Source organism: Vulpes lagopus, chromosome 24 (assembly GCF_018345385.1).
Source record: "Vulpes lagopus strain Blue_001 chromosome 24, ASM1834538v1, whole genome shotgun sequence".
NCBI lineage: Eukaryota > Metazoa > Chordata > Mammalia > Carnivora > Canidae > Vulpes > Vulpes lagopus.
In genome coordinates this window covers 29,560,475-29,586,321 of record NC_054847.1, presented here as the reverse complement: position 1 = coordinate 29,586,321, position 25,847 = coordinate 29,560,475, and the positions used below count along the sequence as shown (strand labels likewise).

Sequence of the window (25,847 nt, the reverse complement as noted above, 5' to 3'; positions counted from 1 at the left end):
TCAGGAAGGATTTCCACACCTCCTGCTTATGGGTCACTGCACTGGGTATTTGAGTTCCTACCCCAACCACATCTCTGCTTCTTTTACCCTTCTCAGTGTGGCTTTTAAAAGTATCTTTAGCTGCAAAAATCCCAAACCAAACAAAAACAAAAAACAAAATCTTCAGCTGCTTCTTTTCAGGGCATTCTCAGAGTTGCTTTATATGTAATTGCAGCTTTGGTGTATCCATGAGGAGGTGAGCTCAGGGTACTTCCCTGCTCCATTTTCCCCATGAAATCAAAATAACCTTTTAATAGCGTTCTTAACCTATTTTGGACCTCTTTTTGCCCTACTCTTTTCTAAATGTTTTTCTTTTGAGAAATTGTGAATTAAATATATAAGTGGGAAGAGATAGAGAGCAGCAAGAACTTTTTTTTATGCTTTACATTTATAGAGTTATATAGCATATGTATTAAAATACTATATTTTAATAGAGCCAAGTATGATAATACCTTTCCCAAGCATTGATACTAACTCTCCCATAAGAATAGACTCCAAATTAAATTTTCAGTAATTCAGCAGTATCTCCAGAATGCCTAATAAACCTGTGTTTTTCTGATCCACATTTCCCTAGATGCTCGCTTTAAATCGTGTAACAACATCACACCCATTTATGACTGCAGCAGATCTGATGGAGGCAAACCAGTTGTGCAGCATGGACTCTAAAGCAAATATTGTACATGGTGAGAAACCTGCTTAATTAGTTTTTTTTGTAAGTCTACGTTAATGGAGTTCTTTCAAAACTATACTTAAATATAACACAGAATACTTTTATACTCATAGAGCCTTTAACTCAGCCCTGCAAAAGGTATCATCACTCACATTTAAAGTGAAAGAAACTTGAGGCGCCTGGGTGGTTCAGTTGGTTAGGTGTCTGCCTTCCACTCAAATCATGATCTCAGGGTCATGCAATCAAGCCCTACATCAGTTGTTCGGCAACGAGTCTGCTTCTCAACCTCTCTCTCTCTGTGATCTCTCTGACTCTCAAATGAGTTTATTTTATTCTTAAAATAAAACCTTAAAAATAAAAAACAAAGTGAAAGAAACTTGATACTCTGCCGCCCTTGCTACACTGGATATCCAGCTAAGACTTGTATTGCAGGCATTCACATTGCATCAAGTTCTGCTAAAGAGCATTGGCATTGAAGCGTTCACTATGCCTTTAAAGAATAGAACAAATTTTCTTCTCTCCAGGAAAAAAATTTTAGATATAATTTCTACATGTTTAGGGTTTCTCTGAATAATCAAGGACCCTATGTGATTTAAAGTTCATAATGGTAGGGTCACCAGGGTGGCTCAGTGCATATGCCTTCGTCTCAGGTCATGATCCCAGAGTCCTGGAATAGAGCCCCGCTTTGGGCCCTCTGCTCAGTGGGGAATCTACTTCTCTCTCTGTCTTTCTCTGTCTCTCAAACAAAAAATTAAAAATGAAGTACATAATGGTAGTTTCAGTTTATGTTTATTATGGGACATATGATAAGTGCTTGATAATATTCTCTCATCCTTAAAACATCTCTGTAAGCTTTATGCTTCTTGGTTTGCTCTTATTTGTAAGCTACACAAACGCAGGAAGCTTGAACAGTTTGCTTAAGATTGTTATAAGTTAGAGGGATTGAAACGCATTTGAACCTGGGGAAGGTCTTGATCTCCTGCCATCCCTCAAAACCATTGTCTTTGACTCTGTCATTCTATTTGGAGGACAGTTCTTTCAATCTTATGAATTAGTAAGTTAATATAAAACTCATAATTTGTTTTCTTTTTACTCTAGGTCTTTCAGTCTTGGAAATCTGTCTTATAATTGCAATGAAACATTTAAATGACATCTATGAAGAGGAACCCTTTAATTTTCAAATGGTCTATAACGGTGAGATGGGACTTCGGTGGTTTCTTTCTGACTGTACCTCACTGCTTATTTGAGGGTGTTAATGTTGGTATTGCTTTCTGTCCAGAATTTCAGAAGTTTGTTCAAAGGAAGGCCCATTCTGTTTATAATTTTGAAAAACCTGTTGTCATGAAGGTAAGACTTAAGTTACACTGTTCTTTTTCTACATACAGGTATATTTTTACATCCAGTTTGGTTGTATATGTCATAGTTGCACGCTTATTAATTTTGTAACATTAGGTGTTTATCTTAGAAATTTTTTTGCATAGCAGACAAAAATTACCTCAAAATGAAATCTTTGAATAATCTGAAGCAGCCAGTTGTTCCCAGTTTATGGAAGTATACTGCCCTCTACTGTCTGTTTCCGGCCCTGCATGCTGCAAAGACCTAGACATTACACTGCATGGATAAAATTCTGTCCCTTTACAACTCAGAGGTTGGCTTTATAATCTTAGCAGTAAAAAGACAAAAATGCAGGTATTAGCCATTAAGAAACTAGAGTAAAATATCATAGACTAGTGAGGACATACAAAGTGTTATTAGGGGTTAGTTAAGTCATGAGTTTTAAAACTTGAGAAATTTGATTAGAACATACAATTGTCCACTAGAAATATGTGAGCCACATAACGTAATTTTGGGTTTTCTAGTACCAACAAAAAAAGTAAAAAAAAATTAAATTCAGTTTAATGACAAATTTTACTTAACCTAATATACCAAAAATATTTTAATCTATAATCAATACAGAAAATTATTAATGAAATATTTTATCTTCTATTTTTTAAGATAGATAAGATTTTTTACATGTGTTTACACTTAACACGCATCTTAATTTAAAAAATATTCATTGGAGGGGATCCCTGGGTGGCGCAGCAGTCCTGGAGACCCAGGATCAAATCCCACGTCGGGCTCCCGGTGCATGGAGCCTGCTTCTCCCTCTGCCTATGTCTCTGCCTTTCTCTCTCACTGTGTGCCTATCATAAATAAATAAAAAAAAAATAAAGTTCTTTAAATAAATAAATAAATAAATAAATAAATAAATAAATAAATATTCATTGGAAATACTTCCTCTTTAGATTTCATAAAATTTGTAGCTGAGGAAGATTTACATTCTGAAATTGTTCCAAACTAACTTAAAATTTTCTAATTGACTCGAGTATCAGATTTTAAATTAAAATTAATGATAAACTTAAATAAAATAAAAAACCAAGTTCCACAAAAAGCAGTAGCCATCTGTGGTTCCCTTACTGGACAGTGCAGTTCTAGAGGACTTTATGGGGAAAAGCATCTTCTTTCCTTTCATCCCTCCCTTTTTTCTTTTCTTCTTTTTCTATTCTTCTTTCTTTTCTTTTCTTTTCTTTTCTTTTCTTTTCTTTTCTTTTCTTTTTTCTTTTCTTTCTTTCTTTCTTTCTTTCTTTCCTTTCTTTCCTTTCTTTCCTTTCTTTCCTTTCTTTCCAACTGGCCCCATAAGTCCTTTATCATTCTTTATAGGTCTTAGTGATCAGACTTGTATTTTTTATACCAACAAAAAAATGTGAGTACAAGGCAATTACCATTTCTTCAGAACAACAGGGAAAGAATGTAGCCTACTGGAGGTTGTTTTTGTTTTCCCCTTCCTAATGTCCATGACTATCTGATAGTCATAGTTTGTGGAGGTTGTATTAGTACAAAGGGTTACATGAACATTTAAATTCTTGTGATTTGTACCTACTCATATCTTAATTTTAAATAAAGTATTTTCCTCCCTAGAAATACTTTAAAACTCTGTTTTATTCAGCTCCAATAATACCTGCAGCTTCCAGTGTTTTCTCATTTTCAGAAACAAGTGGTGTCTGAGTTATTTCTCTTTTCATCAGAAGACTTTTTATGATACATAAAGAATAAATTCCAAAGTTTTTGTGTTTGTTTTTTGTTTTTTTGTTGTTGTTGTTGTTATTGTTGTTGTTGTTGTTTTTACAATGTGGTTGTAAGGATTAAAAGCTCCAGAATCTATTTCATTTTGTCAGTATTTAATGGTTATTATGTCCTGACTTAATGGTTTGTTTTCATACTCTGATAAAATACCTAAAACAACAATCAGGGTTGGAAAAGACATAATAGATGAATATTAGAGGTAAGAGGAAACAGTAAACAGCTCTTTTGGGGAGAGAGATGGAAGAGAAGGCTGTTTTGACAGGTTGTGGCACATGCTTCAGACTTCTTAGGGAGAAAGGAACCTGTCTTTCCTTCGTGCCCATACCACTCTGCTGAACCATTTATTTTATAGGATCAGCTGAACAGGCATGGTGTACTGCTAGGTATCATTCCTGCCTCTGGCTTTTTTTTCATCTATGTTAAACTTCTACACAGCAACATCTTACAAAACTAAAAAGAGAATGTAAATGGAAATTTGAATGACCTAAGTAGTTAAAAATTGACTAGTCTTACCAGATGTTAGGTTTTCATAGAGAGAGCTAGAAGAAGCCCTTCCTTTAACTTCAGAACTAGCAGATGTTAGATACAGAATGAGCTTTGGAAGAAAAACTATATTGTGCAGACTGAATTAGAGTTTGCCCTGTTCACATTCAACAGTGCAAAGACAGATAATTGTATATTGACACTCCTTCACCTGATAGATGAAGTTTTTATGAGGTTGATGAGAGTTGTTTTTGAGCCCTGCTAATTTCTATTAAGTTTTGTTTCCTGGCACTCTGTTCTACAGTTGACCACAACCCTCATTGTTCCCTAGATTAACGTTATTTACTTCCTCTATTCAACCTTAACTATTTCTTTCATCTTTCAGGCTTTTGAACACTTACAACAATTAGAATTAATAAAGCCCATGGAAAGGACTTCGGTAAATACACAGAGAGAGTACCAGCTGATGAAACTCCTTTTGGATAATACTCAAATTATGAATGCTTTGCAGAAATACCCCAACTGTCCTACAGATGTTAGGCAGTGGGCAACATCTTCACTAAGCTGGTTATGAATATAACCAGTGGCTTCAGTTATGAAGTTTCAGGCATACTTTTCTAAGGAACTCAAAGCTATTGTCCTTTAACAAGATATGTTACTACATTTTCTTATGTTTATAAACCTGTATTTTTGTATTTATGGGGACTGTTACACATGTAGTATCTGGGCTTTGTCTTGCCTTTGAGTCATGAGCAGTTACTTACCATTCCAGTGAGTTAGATTATCTTGTAAGTAGCAGTTCAAAGAAATAAATGTGACTGTTTTAGGGAATGAACCATATGTTTATTTAATACTTGTCAAGTATTTATGTAGTATATTTGAAGAGTTCGTTTCAACCCAGCAGCCAAGTGCTCTTACAAATCCTAAAGCAGTAAAGAAACAATGGGAAGAGTTGAGGTGTACTGAGTAATCTTTTGGTCCATTGGGAGGTGCTGCATTTTTTTTTTCTCTATCCATGGAAAATTTGGATTCTATCCCAGACCCAGGTCTTCTAGTTCAGAAGACTGAACAGTTTGGCCCGAAGGTAGTTCACATGGAAGAAAAAGGTGAAAAGTTCAAATATGAGTTTCTTCCAGGCTTCTTTTCAAAAGGTGGTACTTAATCATATTGTCTATAGAAGAATGCCTTGTAGAATTTTTTAAAAGGCAAATTCTTGGGCCTGTCACAGTCCCAAAAGAACAAAATTTGTCTTTTTAACGGGGACTTTAGGAAATTCCTGGAAAAATATTCCTGCAATTAATGTGAAGTGTTTGGCACTATTAATTAAACTCATTTGTATCAAAAATTAAATCCCTAAAGGGAATGTGGAAGTGGTCACCTTACAGATTCAGGAGTTCAGGCAGGAACTCGTTCAGGTATCTGTTTAAAGTGCAATTTAATAAACATTTGCTAAGTGGTAGTGACTTCATTTGTTCAAGAATATTTTATTGCCTATTTTCATGGAAGGTTTACAAAAGACAATCCGTATCCTTGTGTAGTTCATAATCCTTTTAACTGTCAAACACGCTGTGATATTCAGGGACTATTATTTTACAGTTGAGAAAACTAACATAGTAGTGGCAGTGTTCGGAATCACACAGGTAGGGAATGATTGACAGACCCTGAAATTCAACTCAGATTTGACTGACACCAAAGCCCTACTATCAAGAGCTAAAATTCATTAATGGGCCATGTATTTTTTAAAGTACGCCCTAAGAAATGATTTATCTGCTTTTCAAGAAGTATCAGGTGTAGAATGGACTGTAATATTTCTGTGTGTAAATGTAGCTCTTCAGTTCAACCTTTTTTTTTGCAGACATAGCTGTTCCTTCCCCGCCTCTAAGTCTTCAGATCACTGTCATTTACTTTTCAGCAGTGTCTCAGTAAAGGTAAGGCTGGCATACTGGTTCTGTGCAATAGTCTACAGATTTTTAGGGGGTATTTTGCCAAGATTGATGGTAGCATCACTCTTAACTAGAAGCAAGGATTTTACTCTTGAGCTAAAGTTTTCCCTTTAAAAAAAGTTTCCTGAACTATTTTAGGGAAGTACTATCTGCCTTAAAGGCACTCACTGTGAAAGCATCTAAAGAACTTGATTTTAAGATTGCAAATTACTAGCTTAAGATGCCACTAAAAGGCTGAAAGCTCTCATCTGCCTTCCTGGTTACGGAAGACCTACAGAAGATCCTACAGAAGATCTGTCAACAGCCAGTATACAGATTGTAAAACTTTAAGTAGCAGCGTGGGGCAGCGTGGGTTTTCATGAGTGAAACAGTTCTTAAATTAGAAAAAAAAGAGGTTAGCAAAGGTCATACAAATAAATAAAGTATGTGCCTATATTACAAAGGCATTTTTTGAGGCGAGGAGCAATGTTGATGTTCCCCTTTACATATTCCATAATACAAAGAAGCTGAGATGCACTTAAAATTTAAGGTCCATCTCTTAAATTGCTTTAAACCATCAATAAAAAAATAAATTTGAAAAGCCCTAGTAAAAAGCTTTGAAGAATAAAGAGGGCTTAGGGAATGTTTTCTTCATGTATTAGAGGAGGAGTGGCCTTTTAAATAACACAACCCACAGGAGCTCCATGAGTCATCAGATGGAAAAACAGGTGAGGAAGTGCTAGAGGCTTCAGTAGGCCTGGCGGATGGGACCCCTCCGAGTACCCTTGCTGAAGCAGGAGCTTCCTCAGAACACCTCCGGTTCGCGCATACACGCATCTGAATGGCTCTGGGGAATTAAAACTGGCTGGTCCTAATGTCTGTGTTGAGTATATGCTGTGTATTAACTCCCCCGAGAACCTGCTGTGCAGGACATGCTGCGGGAGACCATTTCAGTCTTTGGCAGAGATTCAGCGCACGCTCCACCATAGTTTGCGTGTTCACTTGGTTTAGAAGGCGGTGCAGGTCTTTCAAACTACCGTTACCTAAATGTTCTTTCCTTCATGTTTACCCTAAAAAAATACTGAGAATCGCCCTGGTGTGAATTGTGACACTGCTCCCACCGCACCGCGGGGATGGGGGCTTTCCATCCCGGACTCTCCTTTGAAAGCCACAAGATAAACAAAAGCCTTAGCAACATTAAAAATGTAAATGGACGGCAGCTTCCTCAACAGTTACTCTTCCCCTAAGTGCAAATACCAGAATTCTTCCATTGAGTCAGTAAATTAGTTACCATCCTTAGGAAATAGAATTTGTATCTGTGATGACTACTCTCTAAGCCAGGGTTTTCAGTTTCGTAGGAACACGAGGTAACTAACGCGCACCAGCCTCTGGTTTCCTGGAACTGGCAGGACTAATAGCCTTCGTGGGGCAAGCCGTCTGCTTAGACACTGAAGGGGGGACCCCAGCCTCGACCAGCTTGCCTTCTCTCACCACTGTCCCCATTCTTGCCGGTGTCAAGGTGTGAGCCTTGCCATGAACGATAAAGCTGCTGTTCCCTCTTTAAGAAAAATAAATTTATTATTAAAAAAAAATGTATGTACAGCTAAAGAAAAACTGCATAAACATCATACCATATTCATTTTTTTATTTAACTCGGGGGTGGAATGGGGATAGCATACATTTTATTGTACAATATTTAACAATCACTTATTCAAGGTGGGGTTTTATGGGGCTTTTTTTTTTTTTTTAGCTTTTTGTTAAATACTTGCAGAAAAAAATAGCAAGTACAATTTGACAGTAGTACAACAACCTGTGCCCAAAACACTGACAAGAAATACAGAGTAAAGCTAAAATAATTGCTTACCAATATTTTGAGAGGTAACAAATAGGATGTGGATTGAGACTGCATAAAAAATGTACTGCTGGTTGAATATCTGAGGTAAATGATGTTCAATTAAGATGCTACTTGTATCATTTTGCCCATAAATCGGTAAATAATTTTATGCACATTATACCAAATGTTTCTAAAAAGTAATGTTTTAAAAAGGTAAAAAAGAGAAACTGGAAAATACTTGTGGAGAAGCTTTTTTTTTTTTTTAAGTAGTAATCACTTTAATTCCACTTGAACTTCTCACCCAGCCAGGGTTTTTTTTTCCCTACCCACCTGCATGTTACGTAAATGTAGCTGTTACTTTAGGATTGAGGAAAGGAGAAAGAGAGGTTCTTTTTAAATTTCATGATAGAGGATTCTATTTTAAATTCCAAACTTGTTGGGCTTTTTTCCTGATTGTATTTTTCAAAACATCACCATGAAAGATAGTGCAGGTTCATGGGCCCAACCATTTTGAGGCACAGTCTCTGTTCTGGAATTCACAAGGTACCTGTAATAAACATTCAAACAAGAGTCACACTTCACATGCTAAAAACTTCCTAGCATCTAAGATACATACAAGAGCTGTGCAGGGCATAGACTCCGAGTAAAGCCGAACACTGGTTAATCCATCAGTCCTATGGCAGTTGATCATAAAGCATTCTGTACACGGAGATTTGGGCAAGGTAAAGAGTGGAAGTTAGAGCAGCAGTCCTGATGGGTATCAGAAAGGCAAAATACAAGACGAATCATAAGGAGCACCATACACATGAGGAAAAAATTACTGGGGTCTCAGTGCACCCCAAAACAAAGAAGTCATTGTTTTTCTCATTCTTTGATCTTTTTTTTTTTTTTTTTTTTTTTTAGTATCCATAGCTCAAACTTTTTGTGAGCTTGCCCACTCTGCGCTGACTGTAAACCAAACACGAAAATGCCCTGCAAATGAAAGTTTTAACAAGACTAGGTGTCAGGACAGGTAGTCACTGGAACATTCTTATTTTACTGCTTATAAAAAGTGTTTTCCTATTAATATAGTTTTCAAAAGGATACACGTCTTAAAGTTGGTTAGCTAGAGTTAAGTACGATACCCAGGATTTCTAAAAATTTTTTCTAACATGAAGAGAAAACTATCTTTTGAATAACTGATCTTATAAAATTTATCTCTAGTGCTCACGTAAGCCAAACATTCATCCTAATATTCCTTGTTTTGATTTGATTTGATTTTTTCCTTACTTTTAGAAAGAGGGTTAAAATGTGTAGAACAGGAGATTGGCGATTTCCATGTGTGAACGTTGTCACTTTTCCATCTTGATTAGTTTCAGAGTGGAAGTAAAGCCAAATCAAGAAACTGAGGTGTCAAGTACTTTTTGAAATAGAGGTGAACTCAACATCGAAAAGGGAATTTTAGGAATACACTGAAAACTTGGGTACACGTGCGACCCAAGAGCACAACGTCCTGGATGGTGTGTGGCACACAGACGACAATGCTATTACTCGTCTTTCCCTCCCTGCTTTAGAGTGTGTTGACCTATGCATTATTTATAAATAATTTATTATTCCCAGAGATTAAGTGCACATTATATGTAAAATGTAGTGTACTGTGTGGTTAAATAGCCATTTGAAGATAATACATTCACAGTGAGCTCCTGATAGTGACATGTAAAAAATCCTTTTATAAAATTAATGTATGGATTTTAAAATGACCTGATGAAAGTACATAGCATAATACTGGCTATTTGTTGGTCAGTAATCTAGAAATTCAGGAAATTACTGTTTTACTTTGGCCTACATAAATTTGAGGAACAATCCAATCATATTCTAACGCAGTATTGTTTTGAAAAGCACTTTGGCACCTACCTACCATCGCTTCTGTTTTCTTATCAAGGATAAGGCATGAACTATCCTAAGAATCCTGGTTGTCAAAGCAATTTGCGGGAAGAGGCAAGAGGCTAGGCGGTCTTACCTCTGTCGACGTCGGTTACCTCTAAATGTCATTGCATATTTTAACGTGTTGTCCCTGATTTGTTTTAAAGCAGTAACATCTGAAATCTGTGCTTAGAATTTAAAACCTCTATCCTAGGATAATTCTCTACAGATCACAGACCTCAAATATTACTCTGACAAGATGGCACCAGGCAGAAATATAGTGATAAAGGTACGCGTCTCAAAGCAGAGAGTGAGGAATTCTGGGTAATGACACTTCCTGAGGTGATCCTTAAACAGTGATCAAGAATGTCCCACACACTGTTTGGTGAAAAGAAATACACTACAATTCTACACATATAAATAGGAAAAAAAAATCTATTTTAAAAGAATAAAAATGAAGAGCTTTCCAGTGTCACAGCTCACTTTAAAAAATTTAAATCATGCTTAAATTTTCAAATATTCCCCAAACACAGCACACCTAAAAAAAAAAAATACTTAGGTAAGTATGCAATAATTTGGGAACTGGATAGAAGATGAAGCTTTAAAACATGGGAGGAAAGGGGGAAATGACATTTTTTCATTTCAAAAACAGCACTTTTTTCCTTAAATACAAGCTAGCACAAGAAAAGCTAAAACACTGCTTTATGAATGGCCACTTAGTGTTGGCACTAAGCATAGCTTACCTTTTTTTCTTAAATAACACAGTGAATTTGTAATACCTTGTTACAAAACATGGATCAATTTATTATTCAAATTTTGTTAGTGTTTTCAATTTTATAATTTAGCAACCGTGGAACTGAGGTATACCTTGTTGAGGGAGGTTAAAGTAATGCTTGGAAGCCTCTTTACTGTACCCCACTTTGATGACTTTATGTACACAGAACAGCAGCACACTAAACATTCACAAGCTGTGTCATATTGGCATTACAATAGTCATTTATAGAAACACAACAGCAAATGCGATAAAAACAAGTTACCCTTTTTAAAATCTGAAATGAAAAGTTTTTGATTTAAAAAAAAAATAGCAGTAGTTCATTTAAGGAATTAGTGTCTTCCGACAGACATTTAGAAATCTGATGTCAGTTTTCAAACACTTGATTAGCCAGGTCCAAAAGATCCTTGATTTGGAGAGGGCTACGTTCTTCATGTACACATTTTCAAAAGTTTCTTTATAGAGTCTGCAGCTTTCCTTAGTCTCGTGTCCTTGGCGTCTGCTGCGGGCAATGCTGGACGTCTCCCAGAGCCACATTTTGAAACGAGGGTCTTCTTTCTGACCTGTCCAGGGGACACCGTGTTCATTTCTCACAGAAAATAAACTGTAAGCAGTTCCGTTAGCTTAGCAGCTCCAGTTCAGAGTCCCGTTTCTCACTGTGTACACATGGTGCCACCATCATAGACTAGATTCTTTGGGAGGAAAGTCAACATTTGTCACCATCGTGACCACTGTTACAATGTCCTCTGTGGTAATGATATTTGTTAGTCTTTGCATCTGAGTGATTCTTTCACCTACACATCCAGCTGATAACCTGGCTTCTGCATCGTGATCCCAACATTCTTCTATCGTTTCACAGAGCATTGCCATTCCCTAAAAAGGAAAAACATATTCAAACACCATAGCAAATTCTGTTTCTATTAGGAGACAATAAAATGTCCATAAAGAAATGGCTATTTTTGTCCGTTGCAAGATTAGCCAAGTTTGATGTTTTAGGTCAACATTCACTTGTCTCTACTGTATGTGGGAAATGGAAGAAAAGCACCAAGAAAAAAAAATTTCTTACAGTACTGGAGACTGTCCCAAGAGGTTATTAGGGTTTTTTAATTCCAAAAACCCTTGTCCCATTACTTATAAACCAGGTCAGTTTGAGGCTAACCCGTGAACTGGGCTCAATCAAAACCAAGGCTAATTTTTTTTTTTAACCAATTTTTATTGTTTTCTTAGTTAATACCAGCATTTGCTTTGCAATTAAATAGAAAAAAGTTGCAAAAGAATTCTGGAGATTATCTGCTTTGTATCCGTCTCCAGTTATATTTGGACCAAAATACCGAGGGCAGTCGTGTCCCATTCACCTACCTCAATCTCTAGTTTTAGAGCATTCTGAAGAACCTGAACATAGTCCAATCCTAAATCAAAACATGGAGAGCGGAAAACTTCACTTTTTAGCTTGGGAAGCTGCTGATCTTCGAGGTCCCCCACCTACCCGCAAGCTCAGGGTCAGGCACTCGCCTCCCTGGGAGTTTTCCAGACAGACAAGACCACAGCAGTGCGAGCCCCTTGGGTTCTAGGACTTCACCATCTCCCTCATGGCCCTAAAACTCTTGCTTACAGAACTCTAGACCGAATACCCTCTAGGAAGATAACCTCCCCAGAAAATCCTCCCAGAAGAGAAGTGTGCAAATCTTTCCTCCAAAAAGCATTTGATTGGAATTTCAAATGAAAAGCTAACTGTGTAACTTACAGCGTGTTTCTGCCAATAATCTCTTAAAACAGGCCGCTTTTTTTTATGCACAACAACTTCCTGCATGTCTTCAAGAGATGGATGCTGGCCAATTTCCTCCTCAAATGGCAACATGTATTCATCTACAGGTCCTGAAATGGAGGGGGGAAATCATTTTAATTCAAATCTTACTGACGTTCTGAAACACTCCGTATCACCTTTTCCCAACTGCTGCAGGCGGTAAGGACGGGGCAGACCGAAAACTCCACCATTCGGCCTATCAGCCTGCTAAGGGCCGAGGACCCTGCCCCTCCGGTCTGGGAGGCATGCCTACCTCCCCTCGGGACAGGACCACGGGCGCCATCATGGTTGGCGAGTCCACGCCGTGATACCCCTTACAGTACTTCCCACAATTCAAACCAGACCGTCCACAGCGGAGCCTCCGTCTGCCCGTCTGGGGCCGTCTCCTCCCCATCTTCACTGGGACACACCCTAGCCCCCTGCACATTCTGCAGAAAGAATTACGTGCCTCAGAGTCCCACCTCTGCCCTCACAAAACCTGCCAAAAATATTTAGTTTTTTAAAAATCACAATTCTACTCTCGGTTCCCAACAAGTCTTCAGAATGTGCCTTCAACAGACAATTTATTCAACAAAATAAGCGGCTTCTATTTTCTCAGGCATACTCCAATAGGAACATGCAGTTCCGCGTCTACACGCGTACGTAACGAGCGCTTCTCCTGACTAGGAACCTTTCATGTTATTTGCTTCCATTTTCCACCTGCCTGCAGAGTGACGGTGACATTACCTCTATTCTACAGGTAGGAAAGCAGCCCAGGAAGGTTCCGTAACGTGCACGAGGGCAGCAGCTGCTCCGTGCAGAGTTGGGCTCCATCTTTGAAGGATGCTGAAGTCTGTGCTTTTCCATCACTGCAGTCTCCCCTTGATGGAAACGCGTCACTAAAGAGCCGTTTCCTATAAAGGACCTGTATCCTATAAAGGCCTAAACCGTGTACAGACGCTCCTAGTCCTGGACAGAACAGAGGCTGGAAACCACGAGTCCTGAAGGAGGACTTCTAGCTCCACCCTCTGCAAGCGGAAGAACCTTTGATGCCTGGAGAGTCCACTTCTGCTCTGGCACTTCCAGCAACTCCAGGGTCTGACAAGCCCACGGCTCGGCAGCAACGGCACAGACTGGCAGCCTGCCTGCCACGTCAACAGCAGGCCCCAGACCCAACCTAGACCTGCTGGGTCCAAACGTGAACTTTGTCAGGAGTTTGGTTCACATGAAAGTCTGAGAGGCACTGAATTTACCCGTCCACGATTAGCCATCGAAGCCCTCACTTCTCAACGTTCACTGTTCCCTCCCGCCCTAACCTCTGACCTAAGAGTCAGGAATCCCCGACTCTGCAGTCAAGTATTTATAGCACGTGCCAAGCATTTTAGAAATAGCAGCAGATGTCCTTTTCATTTGTCATGAAAACTTCCCAGCTAACCCTTCTACCACACAACAAAGCACGTTCATTGCACTAAACCCCAGTGACACCCCTGCATTCCTCAGGCATGACGCCCGTCCAGAGTCACTTCCTGAAGATCTGCGTACCGAGCGCAGAGCTAGACCAGGATCTAGGTCCTGCCCTCAGCTGAACTAGACATTACGTCCGGGCAGGGCCTGGCATATCCTCCACATCACCAGCCCAAGTTCTTAGGAAGCATATTCTCCCGTAATTCCTGCCATCCAAACTATTGCTGCTTCCATAAATGCACGTAATAAACGTACTTCCTCTTCCACTTTGAGCCAAACTACGTGGAACAGTTACTCTTCTTCCTGTAGACTTCCAAGCTAGGATTATTTCCAAACTGCATCACTCTCTCCTAGGTCTACGTCCACGCCATGCCAAACCTCCAATCTTAGGAGAATGAATGGCTGTCCGTTCCTGAGCACCTCTCCCTCTACTAAGGTCCCTTTAAGAGCACAGTAGCCCCAAATTTCATGCACCAGAGGTGGTCTGTCCTACACTGAGCCAATGACAGGGTGCAGAAAACAAAGCATTCTTATAAGCGTGAGATACATTGGTTTAAATATTCTCCGCAGCTCAGGAGCTGAGCATCTGCCTCCTTCAGCCCAGAGGGTGTGCTCCCGGGCTCCTGGGCTCCCTGCGAGGAGCCTGCTGCTTCCTCTGCCTGGGTCTCTGCCTCTCATGAATACATAAAATCTTAAAAAAAAAAAAAAAATTCTACACAATTTCTTCTATGGTCCTTATGGTCTCTTCACAATCTGCAGGGAGTTTTTAGGTAATTATAAACTTAAAAGAAAGGGGTCAAGCTAATTTACATTTGTCAAGATGTTTGCCTCCTATTTTCATACCAAAAAAAGGTGCCGTAACACAAGTGAAGAGGATGGAGACCTTCTGAGAAGCACTAAAGACAGAACCTGGCACACTGTAATTGTGTCACACCCAGAACACAATCTATAAGTTTATAATCAATCAGTGCAAATATTTATTGACTTGAACAAGGACTTACATAACAAAGAATCCTTTAGAGCCAAGGTGTGCTACAGAATGTAACTAGTGTAACTCGTGTTCATCATGACGTCTGCATCAGCTCGGACCCCCAAGGCTGTAGGGAGGCAGGACTTAAGCTGTGGTATACCACGGACCTGCTTAATCACGGAGAACGGACTAAGGTCAATGGGTCGGGTATGTGCTGGCATCATGGGAGTGATGCCCAGAGTGTCCTGGGAGGGAAAACCCCCCAACTCTTCATTTATCTCTTCTTGCCATAAAAGCGGCCTTGGGAACCGACCGGGGTCAGGCAGGAGCTGCAGGACCCACCAAGGAAGCCGTCCTATCCCTACGTCTGGATCTGAGTTTCAAATCGAGGTTTCACCATTTACCACCTTGAAACTGGCAGTCAGCTTAATTTCTACTTAAAATTTGAGCCTCAAACTGCTCATGTGTAAAACTAACATAATAACTACCTCCAGAAGGGTTTTAGGAAATAAACTAAAGGCACGTGCCCAGTGCAAAACGCCCGGCAGTGGTAAAGGGCTGGCACGGCCCATGCCTTCCCTCTCCAGCCTGCCCTTCTCCGCCTCCTGAATTCTCTTTAAGCTACTACCTCTTCAAGTCTACTTCAGAAAAAGTTTTTGTACTTTAAAATATTACCTTTGAGTGTAATCATCCCTTTTCATATATGTGCAGTAGGCAATACATTGGCATATCTTTTTTAAAAAAATGTATTTTCCCTTACCATCTGCAGCAGTACAGCGAGAAGCCAGTTCCCACAGGACTAATCCCATGGCGTACATATCTATCCTCAAAAATGCATCCCTTTGGAAGTTTATAGCACCCTCTAATACCTCTGGAGCCATATATCTCCGGGTACCAACCTGAAAAAGATGTTGAAAGCAAACAGTACTCATTCATTAACTTTATGAACTAACATTTTATGATTTTGTAAAAAGAATCAAAACCAAGTGTGGTCTGCGATCCCATCAGGCCAGGTCACCAAGCTGTGACCACCAGACTAGAGAGTCCAGGAGCACTGTATTTAATTTCAAGTAACAACAGCCAACACACTGGGAACGGGAAGTTTCCATCGGTAGGGAGGTAGGGAGTTCTTACAGAGAGTTCTACGCGGCTCTTAAAAAACAGGAGGTAAATCTGGGCTGAAATCGAAAGATTTCCAAAAACCGTGTACAGCAAGGAACAAAGCAGTGTATATACTGAGATCCTTTCTGGATACACTTAATAAATACACCAACAGACATGCTGGGTTGGCTTAGAATTTTCTTCCCTTTCTGGAAGTAATCACAAAAAACAACGGTTTTGTGGGAGACAAAGGCAAAAAACAAAAACAAACAACCCTATAGTTCTCAATTGTACCTTTGCATCCTGTTTGAAATGTGTCTCTAAAAAAAAAAAAAAAAACACCCCTTTTTGAGGGTTTCTCTTTCTTTGTATTAACAAAAAATTACATAAAACTTAAAAAGAATTAGCCAAGTAAAGGATGGATAAACTTTTTAAAGTTCTATTTCCACAAAGTCTACATATTTATTTATTCATGAATTCTGTCCTGGCATTCTTTATTTATATCTGTCCCTAACAATTTGGTATTTCTTAGTATTGTAACTATGGTTACTAAGCTACTATAGCTAGCTTTGGTTGGTGCTTGACAATATTCATATATGAATGCTTAAGATTTTTTTGTAAGAAGCTGGGTGGATCCCAATCTAATTGAGCTTTTGGAGATCTAGGGAGCAGCCCAGATAATGGTATTTCCAAAAAGCTCTATCCTCAGATGACTGATCTCTAGACTCGAAGTTAGACAATTATCTGAAAACACACATAAAATGGAAATGTCTTAAAAAAAGGAACAGATCACTAAGACTCTAAAGTTCAAGTTTTAAATTCATTTAATAAGATTTAATAAGAACGCTTTAAAGAAAAAAAAATAGGTTTTTTTTTGGTTTTATTTATTTATTTATTTATTTATTTACTCGCTCCTTTAACTAATTGTAGTGAAAGCAAGCAGCAGGTCTCAAAAGTTGACTTTTCTCCTAAACATAAATGTATGTCACCCAAAGTACTCTTCTTATGAAGTGACTACTCAACTACCTTCTTAGTGTAAAATGTCCCTTCTTTTATAAATTAATGATAAGATAAAAATCTTTTTCTCCAGTGCTCTTTCTTTGCAACATATAAAATGTAGAGTCCTATGCATTTTGAAATATTCTGATTTGGGGCACTGAGTGGTTCAGGTGGTTAAGCCTCTGCCTTCAGCTCAGGTCACGATCCCAGGGTCCTGGGATCCAGTCCCATGTCTGGCTCCCTGCTCAGCAGGAGTCTGCTTCTCCTTCTGCCCCCCACCCCACCACACTGCTCATGCTTATGCGCTCTCTCTCCCCCTCTCAAATAAATAAAATCTTAAAAAAAAAATAAGAAAAGAAATGTTCTGGTCCATGAAATCTAGAGTCAAGGAGCCAGTGATGTGTTATTTTTACCTCCTCATGTAAACCAACCGAGGGCAGTAGTGTCCAATTTTTTCTTTAAAAATGGGAGAAGAGGCTCTATGAGGTAGGTGCCGGAGGGTTAACTCTTGCCCAAACTGAGTTGCATATCACACAACCAGCTCGGCTGTTTGTCCCAAGGCCTCCCGCACAATCTCCTATCTCCACAAGACTGCCTTCCTTCCCAAACACATTCAGTGTCAACTTTACCAGAACTATGACTGCTGACCACTGCTAGAAACCTAAATGCTTATACCATCAATCAGTATTGCCAAAATCTGTTATGCTGTGATTCCTTAGCAACTATCCTTGGAGGTCAATAGGCCATACTGGGAAAAATGAAAGCTGAGAATTAGATAACCAAATAACTGCCATGATTCAAAAGAGGAAGAAATAATCATGCCAATTTTGTAAGGAAACGTCACCTCTCAGGTCCAATTGGTTTTCTTAATATAAGGTGATCTTGTAGGAGTGAAAGCACCTTTCCTCGCCTCACAGTTTCTGAGAATAAAGTGTAGGGATAATGTTATTCTCCTAGGTGGCTTTCTTAAAGATTCCCATTGTTCAGAGCTCTTTGTGCAGACTTTGGCTCGATAGAGTAATTAGACTCTTTGCTCAGGGCTTTGCAAGTGCTCTGAACTCTGGAGAGAATTCAAAGAAAAGCGGTAAAGTTGGTTAAAGAGTTAATGAAGCACTGAAGACCAAGAAGCGAGAAACTAACTGTTGTGTGGAAAAATCAGACAATAGATATTAACACACAGTAGCAAGAACAGTCTTTCCTTGTCCTGCCATTCCTCTTAGGAGGACGAAAGAATTAACAAAATCACTGCCCTAATACTGAGAGCACCCTACGAATGGGGTCTATGTAAACTAACTTGATTAGTTTTAAAAATAGAATCCATGACATGTGTCCAGGTTGTTTTACGGACTGACTGGTCTAAGCCACTTGTGTTCCTAACAGTCCTTCAGCACCAGATGAAAATGTCTTCCTCAGCAGATTTAACATACTACTTTTAAGAGTGTCATTTGATATTAGTTGCTGATTTAATAACCATCACAGTCATTTTAGATCAACTCCATCCAGATATGCCATTCTCAGATAATATGGGGCAAGATTATTTTTTTCTTACAGTTTATGCAGTTACAATCCTTACCTGTCCATGGGTATCACCTGCAGACTTGCCAGCCTCGAATTTTAATGCCAACCCAAAGTCAGCAATGCAAGCTGTCAGATTGTTTTTCAACAGCACATTTTTACTTTTGATGTCCCTTGCGAACAGAAAGATAAAGTATTGAAATTAATCGTAAACAAGTTATCTTTTAAAAATTTCACTGAAAGTAGGAAAGGAGGAGACTACACTACAGAAGTAGGATACACAGGAAAAAGGGGGAAGAACGAGTACATTCCCCATACAGCCAGAAGCACAAGGGCAGTGACCACTCCTGCTCGTAACGTGGACAATAAGAAGGAACTTTCTCCATAAAGCAGTTTTCTAAAGAGCTGCTATTCCAAAACCACGGTTTAGCCTAGATGTTATCTATGTCATTCCTACCTACCAGTCATAAAACTGCTGGGGTTCTGAGGTAATACAAATATTACCGAGTTTATAGCTGGAAACTCCCACAGCAAGTGAAATTTAAGAAACTAAGTTAAAAGAATATTCAAATAAGATGAACGGAGGCCTTCTGCCTACGGGTCCAGGCCTACATATTACAACGGTCCCTTATTTTAGTGGTTCTTCGATTCAAAAGCCTTACTGGAGAAAAGCAACTCTGGAATGTATAACCGAAAATTTTCACCAAAAATATAAACTGCTCCAGCTGGATCGCAGTGTTCTGAAAAGAGTAACTGTTTTAAAGCAATCAGATATTCTCTTCTACACACTAGCATCAACTGGTTCATCCTAGAGATTACTATCCTCTAGCTACTTCCATCGCTGCCCTGAGCGGTGGCTGGATGTACGTACACAGACCAACCATGGAACAGAGCACCATAGACACACGCGATGCTACAAACACCAATCCACTTTAGCCTCAGAAGATTTTTAGGAACCCTACTCCTAATAACCTTTTGGGCTGCCAAAGGGATGAGTGCCCTATAGGACTAGGTGAGGGGAGCAAAAATCTGAGAAGAAACACTCTGCAGGAAAGTGAGAAAAATGGGGGGCTATTTCTGAGGAGAAGTCATTCAAGGTTTGCCAAATCAGAATCTGTATTAGAGTTGGATTAAACTAATGCCTCCCAGGATGAACACCACCTGGCGGCACTCAATTATCTGCTTAATGAAGCTGCATATACCCACCTGTACAGCAGCCATCTCTTTTTTTAATTGAGGTAGATAACGGACACACGACATGTTACATTAGTTGCACGTGTACAACATAGTGTGTTTCCACAAGTCTATATGCTGTGTGCACCCAAGTGCAGCTACTGTTCCCATACACCACCACTGATTACACTCCCTAATGTTGTGCCTTTTACCCCATGACTTATTTATTCCCTAACTAGAAGCTTGTAGCCTACTCCCCTTCACCCATTTTGTCTATACGCCCACGCCCACCCCCACCCTCTCCTCTGGCAACCATCACTTTGTCCTCTGTATTTATGGGTCTGTTTCTAAAGCAACTATCTTTAAATTGAATACACAATGGCAAACTGATCCCATGTTTAAAGAACTAACATTTTCCCTTTTGTGGTTCTGACAACTATTGGGTTTAAGTACTACTGCTTCACTGATAAAGACAGTTAAGACTCATTCAAATGATGCTTCCCTCCACCTTAACTGAGGTAATGGTCACCTGGCCATTACAAACACAAGAAAACAAATACCCAAAGTCTCTCCTGAATTCATCGTATAATTATCACCAAAGTAAGTCATGTTTTGAAGCAAAACAAATTTCTTTTTCCTTTGAGATAGACAAAATACACTCTCATTCTTAACCATGCTTTCAGAAATGAAACAAACTAAAACACAGGTCAAGAATTAAACTTTGCTAATGATACTAATCCATATATTATCCAAAATACTTCTTGGCCAATCTCAAAGCTAATTTGAAAAACAAATGAAAACCAACTGCCTCCACTAGCATGATTAGGTAATTAGGGGGAAAATAAATTTTGCACAGTAAATTAAAAGTTTAAATAACAAATACTGAATTATTTGGGAAAATAATATAAATTGAGCTCTACCTGTGAGATATGGCAGGTTTATGGCCATCTTTTAGGCCAGGTATATCCTCGTGCAAATAAGCCAATCCTCTGGCCATGGTTTCTGCAATATGACACAGTTCATTCCAAGAGACCACATTAGCCTTAAGAAAGTCTGATAGTGAACCCTAAAGAAAAGGAGAGGAAAAAAACAACTTATGCTCTGGATAAAAGCTGTATGACATGGAGACTCTCCTCTATACTTTCAAGAGATGGGAGGCAGCATATCTTTACTTTTAGTGAATAATGATATCCAAAAAAGCAATCTTTCTGGAATGGTTCAAGTTTCACAATAGTAAATATCTGACTAGAATGGAATACGTCTAATCTTAAGATGTTAGTTATATCACAGGACTAGGAAAACACAAAATTAAGATATATAAACAACTACATCAGAATCTGCCATCCTTCTGGTCAAGAATTTAGAGAAGTCCAAGAGCCATTTGTATCTAACGATGACACGGATTGCCAAGAAGAACACAATTTCCTATTTCATTAACATGTTATTCCATACTATCTCTAAAAGTAGAAAAATAGCAACTGTGTTTTGGTGATAATTACTCTACAAATTAGTGACAGATAAAGCGGAACACTTGGGTGGCTCAGCGGTTGAGCCTCTGCCTCGGCTCAAGGCGTGATCCCGGGGTCCTGGGATCGAGTCCCACATCAGGCTCCCAGCAAGGAGCCTGCTTCTCCCTTTGCTTATGTCTCCGCCCCTCTCTGTGTGTCTCTTATAAATGAATAAATAAAATCTTTTTTAAAAATGATTAGATAAATCTCCTGACTCTAGTTTTGTCACAAGACTACACTGATTAAAGAGTTGAAGAAACACAATTCAAGCTAAAGAATGAACCACATAATCAAGATGGATCATGAATGGTGGATGAAAATCACAAAGCACCAGCTACACTGAAAGGGCTATTTGTAAGAGGAAAACTGCAGCACCAGAAATAAGGAACAAAAGACTGGTTTTATGAGAGTAGAAGGTTGGGTGAAAAAGGTGCCATCTTTGCTCTTGTATTAAATTATCTTTAAAGGATTTTTTATTTATATGTATTAACTAGCTACAACGACGTACTATTCCCAGAAAAAAATCAGTCTGAGGGATTTGTAGCCAACATTAAGTAGGTAAGCCAGCCCTGACTTTCCTGAGTTAAAATGGAAAGTAGTTTTACCTTTTCATGAAATGCTGTAATTAGCCAAAGATCCACATCAACACTGGTGCCTCGTTTTTCTGCACCAATGAACTGTAGTATGTTCTCATGCTTCATTCCAGGTAAACTATAAACTTCATATTCATTTTGCCATGATTGTTTGTCCTAGAGTTAAAAAGAAAGAATAGTAATGCAAAGAACACAGGCAAATAAACCATATCTAAGATTACTCAAGTAGATTCAAAAATTAAAAATTAAAAAAAATCTACTCAAGTAGATTCTAAGGCTAAATTTAAAATAAATAAAATTTAAAATAAAAATGAAAAAGTTATTTGGTTTGGTTTTGGCTTATTTTTTCATAAAAGAAATCTGACAATAAGGTAACAAATCCATGACAAATGCCTGCCCTGCCCTGTTCCCTCAAACATACTTTTCTGTGTTTCTCATTTGTAAATATAGGAGTTATCATCAGAAATGCTGCACCTCCGTATCTAACAATGGCGACACACTCTACTGACAGTTTCCCTGAGATAAGAATTTCAGGTAGAAGGACTTCATCTCGACAGAAAAAAAATTTTTTTGTTCAAAGACTAACATTACAGCAAACATTCTTAACAAAATGTTGAGACTACCCTACAGAGTCCATAAGAGCACAACAGAGTATAAAAAGGCAATACAATAATTTAAAACACTATATACTCATTTGTGCCTGCAACTGACCCACACCTACTACATGTCTACTTAGAAAAGATTAGTTTCTCTCCACAATGGAAAAATACTGAAAGCAGGAAGCACCATAATAATAATGGTTAGGAACCTTCTGGATACAAACTATCTTAAGAACCTTTGCCAAGTGACATGATCATTCCGTTTCCTCACTAGCAAAATGGGGACTACAGTCTGTCCCACAGGGTTGTTGTATGATACGTACACTGAATGTTGTTTTGTATCTATGGGTAATATATGGGCACATGTTACTGAGTACTCCTATGTAAAGCACCTCTACCTGACAATAAGAAGCACTCAATAAAATATTAGCTACTGCTATTCTTGCTGTTGTTACCCTTATGTTAATATCCAAAGGTCTTTATCTAATTTTTAAGCTTCTTCCCACAATTGAAAAAGAGCCCTGAATTTGCCAATCTTAGCAGAACAGACTAGACTCTTCCTCTGAGAACTATAGTTTTAAAGAATCTGCATCACTACAAAAAAAAAAAAAAAAAGAAAGGTAGTACCCTTCTTCACAGACTATAAGAGGCTTTAGAAGAGGCAAGAAAGATAAAACCTAGGTATATTAAGACAACAAAAACTGATTCTATAACTTTGGAATGAGGAAGATCCACTGTGCAGATACAGTGGTGGAGCCCGCATCACCAAAGCCAACTGGGACTGCAACACCACACAAGGCATTAGCTAGAGGGGGGGCATAAAGCAAGGGACAGAGACGAAGACATCATCACAGATCTATACAACTGATGGACTTGCACAAAACATTAGAGCAGCTCAGAGATGCATGAGACCAGGGTTTTATGAGGTGAGCCCCCTTTAAAAGAAAAGTCAGCAGTGAACCAATTATTCAGAATCCTGATTCACTGCCTCTGAAAATTCACCAACAAAACCTGAAATGATTACATGACCTCTCAAAGTAAGACAAAAAAATGAATCAGTCTGGTAATATATGCTAAACAATTCTAAAACTAGCATGCTGTTCTTTCATTCTTCTCTTTGTTTTCTGTTAATGGGACACTCAAAGTTAACCAATGAAAGTCTGTAACTGGAACCCTCATCTTCACTTGCATTTCCATAGTATTTTTATTGACAAAAGATCTCCTGTATGTTCGTAATTCCACTGCTCCAAACAGACATAATGACTGCTTTACCATGAGTTCCATTCCTCAAATGAGAAGGCAGACAAAAGGGCTAACTCTTTCCTTAGTATCACAGAACCACCCTGAACTGAAACAGTTTGTGTTTTCAGACTGTTGCTGCATTATGATAATTGAGCCAGTTGCATCTTTTACAAAATAGATGCAGATGAAAAGGATGCAATACCATACCTGTATCGGAAATATTTTCACAGCCACGTACTCATTGAGCAGCTGCGCTTTCCATACACAACCAAATCTTCCCCTTGCTTTCACTTCTAATAACTGCAGTGGCTTCAAACCTAGTAATGGAGAAGGTGGGGGTGGTCCTGGGTCCTACAGATAAACAGTAACAGTAGTTAGAAAGCGGCACATGATACAGATCAATGCTAAATATGAGAAGAAATTGTAAGTATACTAAGGAATCAACTGACAGAAACAGGAAACACATACAAATGACACTAACTTCAATCTTGCCAAAATTGAGTTCTCGAGCATTGCTAATCATTTATAGTGATCCTAAGGCGAAGTCACTTGAATTGGGAGTTTTTGTAGTACAGCAGGAGAAATGACCTCAAATCATTTTGAGTCAGTCTCACTAATTGCCTGGACTAAAATTTTCTGTGACCTTTAGGATATTACTAACAGTATTTCAATGGTTTCATCCAGTTGGTACTTCATTAGAAGATGAGGACTTTAAAAAGTGTCGGCAACAGCAAATTATGGCTATGTCTCAAAGGAAAACACTCCTCAAAATCCACTACTTTCTGAAACAATGACTATCTTTAAATCTTTTCTTCAGTAATCTCAGAAATGCACATAGTCATTCTCAAACACACTGCAGATAAGAAGTCTATCAAATACAAAGCACATGAAAGAAATATGTTAACGGTCAGACTGTTCTTTTCATTCTCATTTTTCTACCTATTAACAATCACTTTGCTTATAATTACATCCCATAACTGACCTGAGATAAAAATTATTAGTCTGATTGGCAAAGAAAGTACAAATTATAATCCAGAAAATGAGTGGTCATTGTAGTAGATAAGATAAATGAAAAAGAAGTGTACTGCTATAGTTAATCTTGAAAATGGAGCAAATATAGTATATAAATAGGCGTACATTTATAAAACACAAGGGCATCCTTCCTCTACAGAGCAGAATGGCAACCCCTCATTGGAAGCATTGTATCAGAGTTCAGTATCTGCAACTGAAACAAGATGCAAGAAGCCTTTTGAAAAGCTTCCAGAGAAAGTGTTTAAAGGGCTACATAATGAGTATAACGAAGAACCAAAATTCTGTGGCAACAGTAATAGAGACTGCGACGCTGGGTGGCATCTAAGTCGCTTGGAAACGGTATGTCATCCCTGCATCAACGCATCTCTCTCCCTTGTATCCCCTCTTACAAAACAAAATCCCTTCTCCTACTTGCCCCAAAACTGTTGGTGCTCTGTTCACACATTATTCAGCCCACTCGCGTCATTCAAGATTTGAAAAAGTTGACGTCTGCTTTAGAAAGACCCTCAAAAACAGAAACACTGCACAATATTAAAGAGGACAAAGGTGCAATTTTTTTTCAGGCAATCTTTATAAAATGGCTGGAGAATTCCTATTTTAAAATAAAATATTTTAAAACTAGAAAACTTCTTGTGACTCATTTCAACCTCAGATATTTATTTTTAAAGTATCTACAAAAGTTGCTTTTCCTTCACACATTCAAAAGATGAAAGGTCATAGTGGAGCTAAAGAGTGTTTTCGTTTAAAAGAGTGATGAGTCCAGAAAATCAGATATAAATCTGTGAGAAGTGTGGCCCCTAAAGTTATGATCCTCAGTGGGAAGGGACACAAGAATTCTGGAGAGGTTTTATCACAATTAAACCCACCCTACCTCATTGCTTGACTGGTCACTTATGACTGGTAAGAGATGCTAGTGACAGGAGTATGCTGCTGCTGGGGATGTGGAAATGGGAGGGAGAAAGGTAGAAAACCAGCTTTGTGGAGGCAAAGGAAGTCATGCACAAAGTCCAAGAATTATTAGATAACTGCATAAAATAACTATGCTGACAGGAGAAGTTCAATCTGAAATATTTGAATAACTACGAAGTTAAAAATCAAGGATTCCCCCCTTCTTTAGAATGAA

The 25,847-nt window shown here is 38.6% G+C and overlaps 2 protein-coding genes across 6 annotated transcripts in view; one reads left to right on the top strand and one right to left on the bottom strand.

Moving 5' to 3' along the window:
- The window catches only part of ORC4 (origin recognition complex subunit 4), an 85,863-nt gene extending 80,085 nt beyond the window's left edge, over nucleotides 1–5,778 (top strand). For all 5 annotated transcript variants that reach the window (XM_041739761.1, XM_041739760.1, XM_041739764.1 and 2 more), the window contains 4 exons: nucleotides 614–722; nucleotides 1,808–1,903; nucleotides 1,989–2,056; nucleotides 4,701–5,778. In XM_041739761.1, the coding sequence (XP_041595695.1) occupies nucleotides 614–722; nucleotides 1,808–1,903; nucleotides 1,989–2,056; nucleotides 4,701–4,889 (462 nt within the window). In that variant the 3' untranslated portion in view covers nucleotides 4,890–5,778. The remainder of the gene's footprint in view (nucleotides 1–613; nucleotides 723–1,807; nucleotides 1,904–1,988; nucleotides 2,057–4,700) is intronic.
- Nucleotides 5,779–7,867: 2,089 nt separating this feature from the next.
- The window catches only part of ACVR2A (activin A receptor type 2A), an 85,305-nt gene continuing 67,325 nt past the window's right edge, over nucleotides 7,868–25,847 (bottom strand). Inside the window, exons 5-11 of the mRNA XM_041739758.1 lie at nucleotides 23,900–24,043; nucleotides 21,864–22,007; nucleotides 20,671–20,816; nucleotides 18,636–18,750; nucleotides 15,723–15,861; nucleotides 12,490–12,620; nucleotides 7,868–11,618 (exon numbers count right to left, since the gene is read on the bottom strand). Coding sequence (XP_041595692.1) covers nucleotides 11,424–11,618; nucleotides 12,490–12,620; nucleotides 15,723–15,861; nucleotides 18,636–18,750; nucleotides 20,671–20,816; nucleotides 21,864–22,007; nucleotides 23,900–24,043 — 1,014 coding nt within the window. The 3' untranslated portion in view covers nucleotides 7,868–11,423. The remainder of the gene's footprint in view (nucleotides 11,619–12,489; nucleotides 12,621–15,722; nucleotides 15,862–18,635; nucleotides 18,751–20,670; nucleotides 20,817–21,863; nucleotides 22,008–23,899; nucleotides 24,044–25,847) is intronic.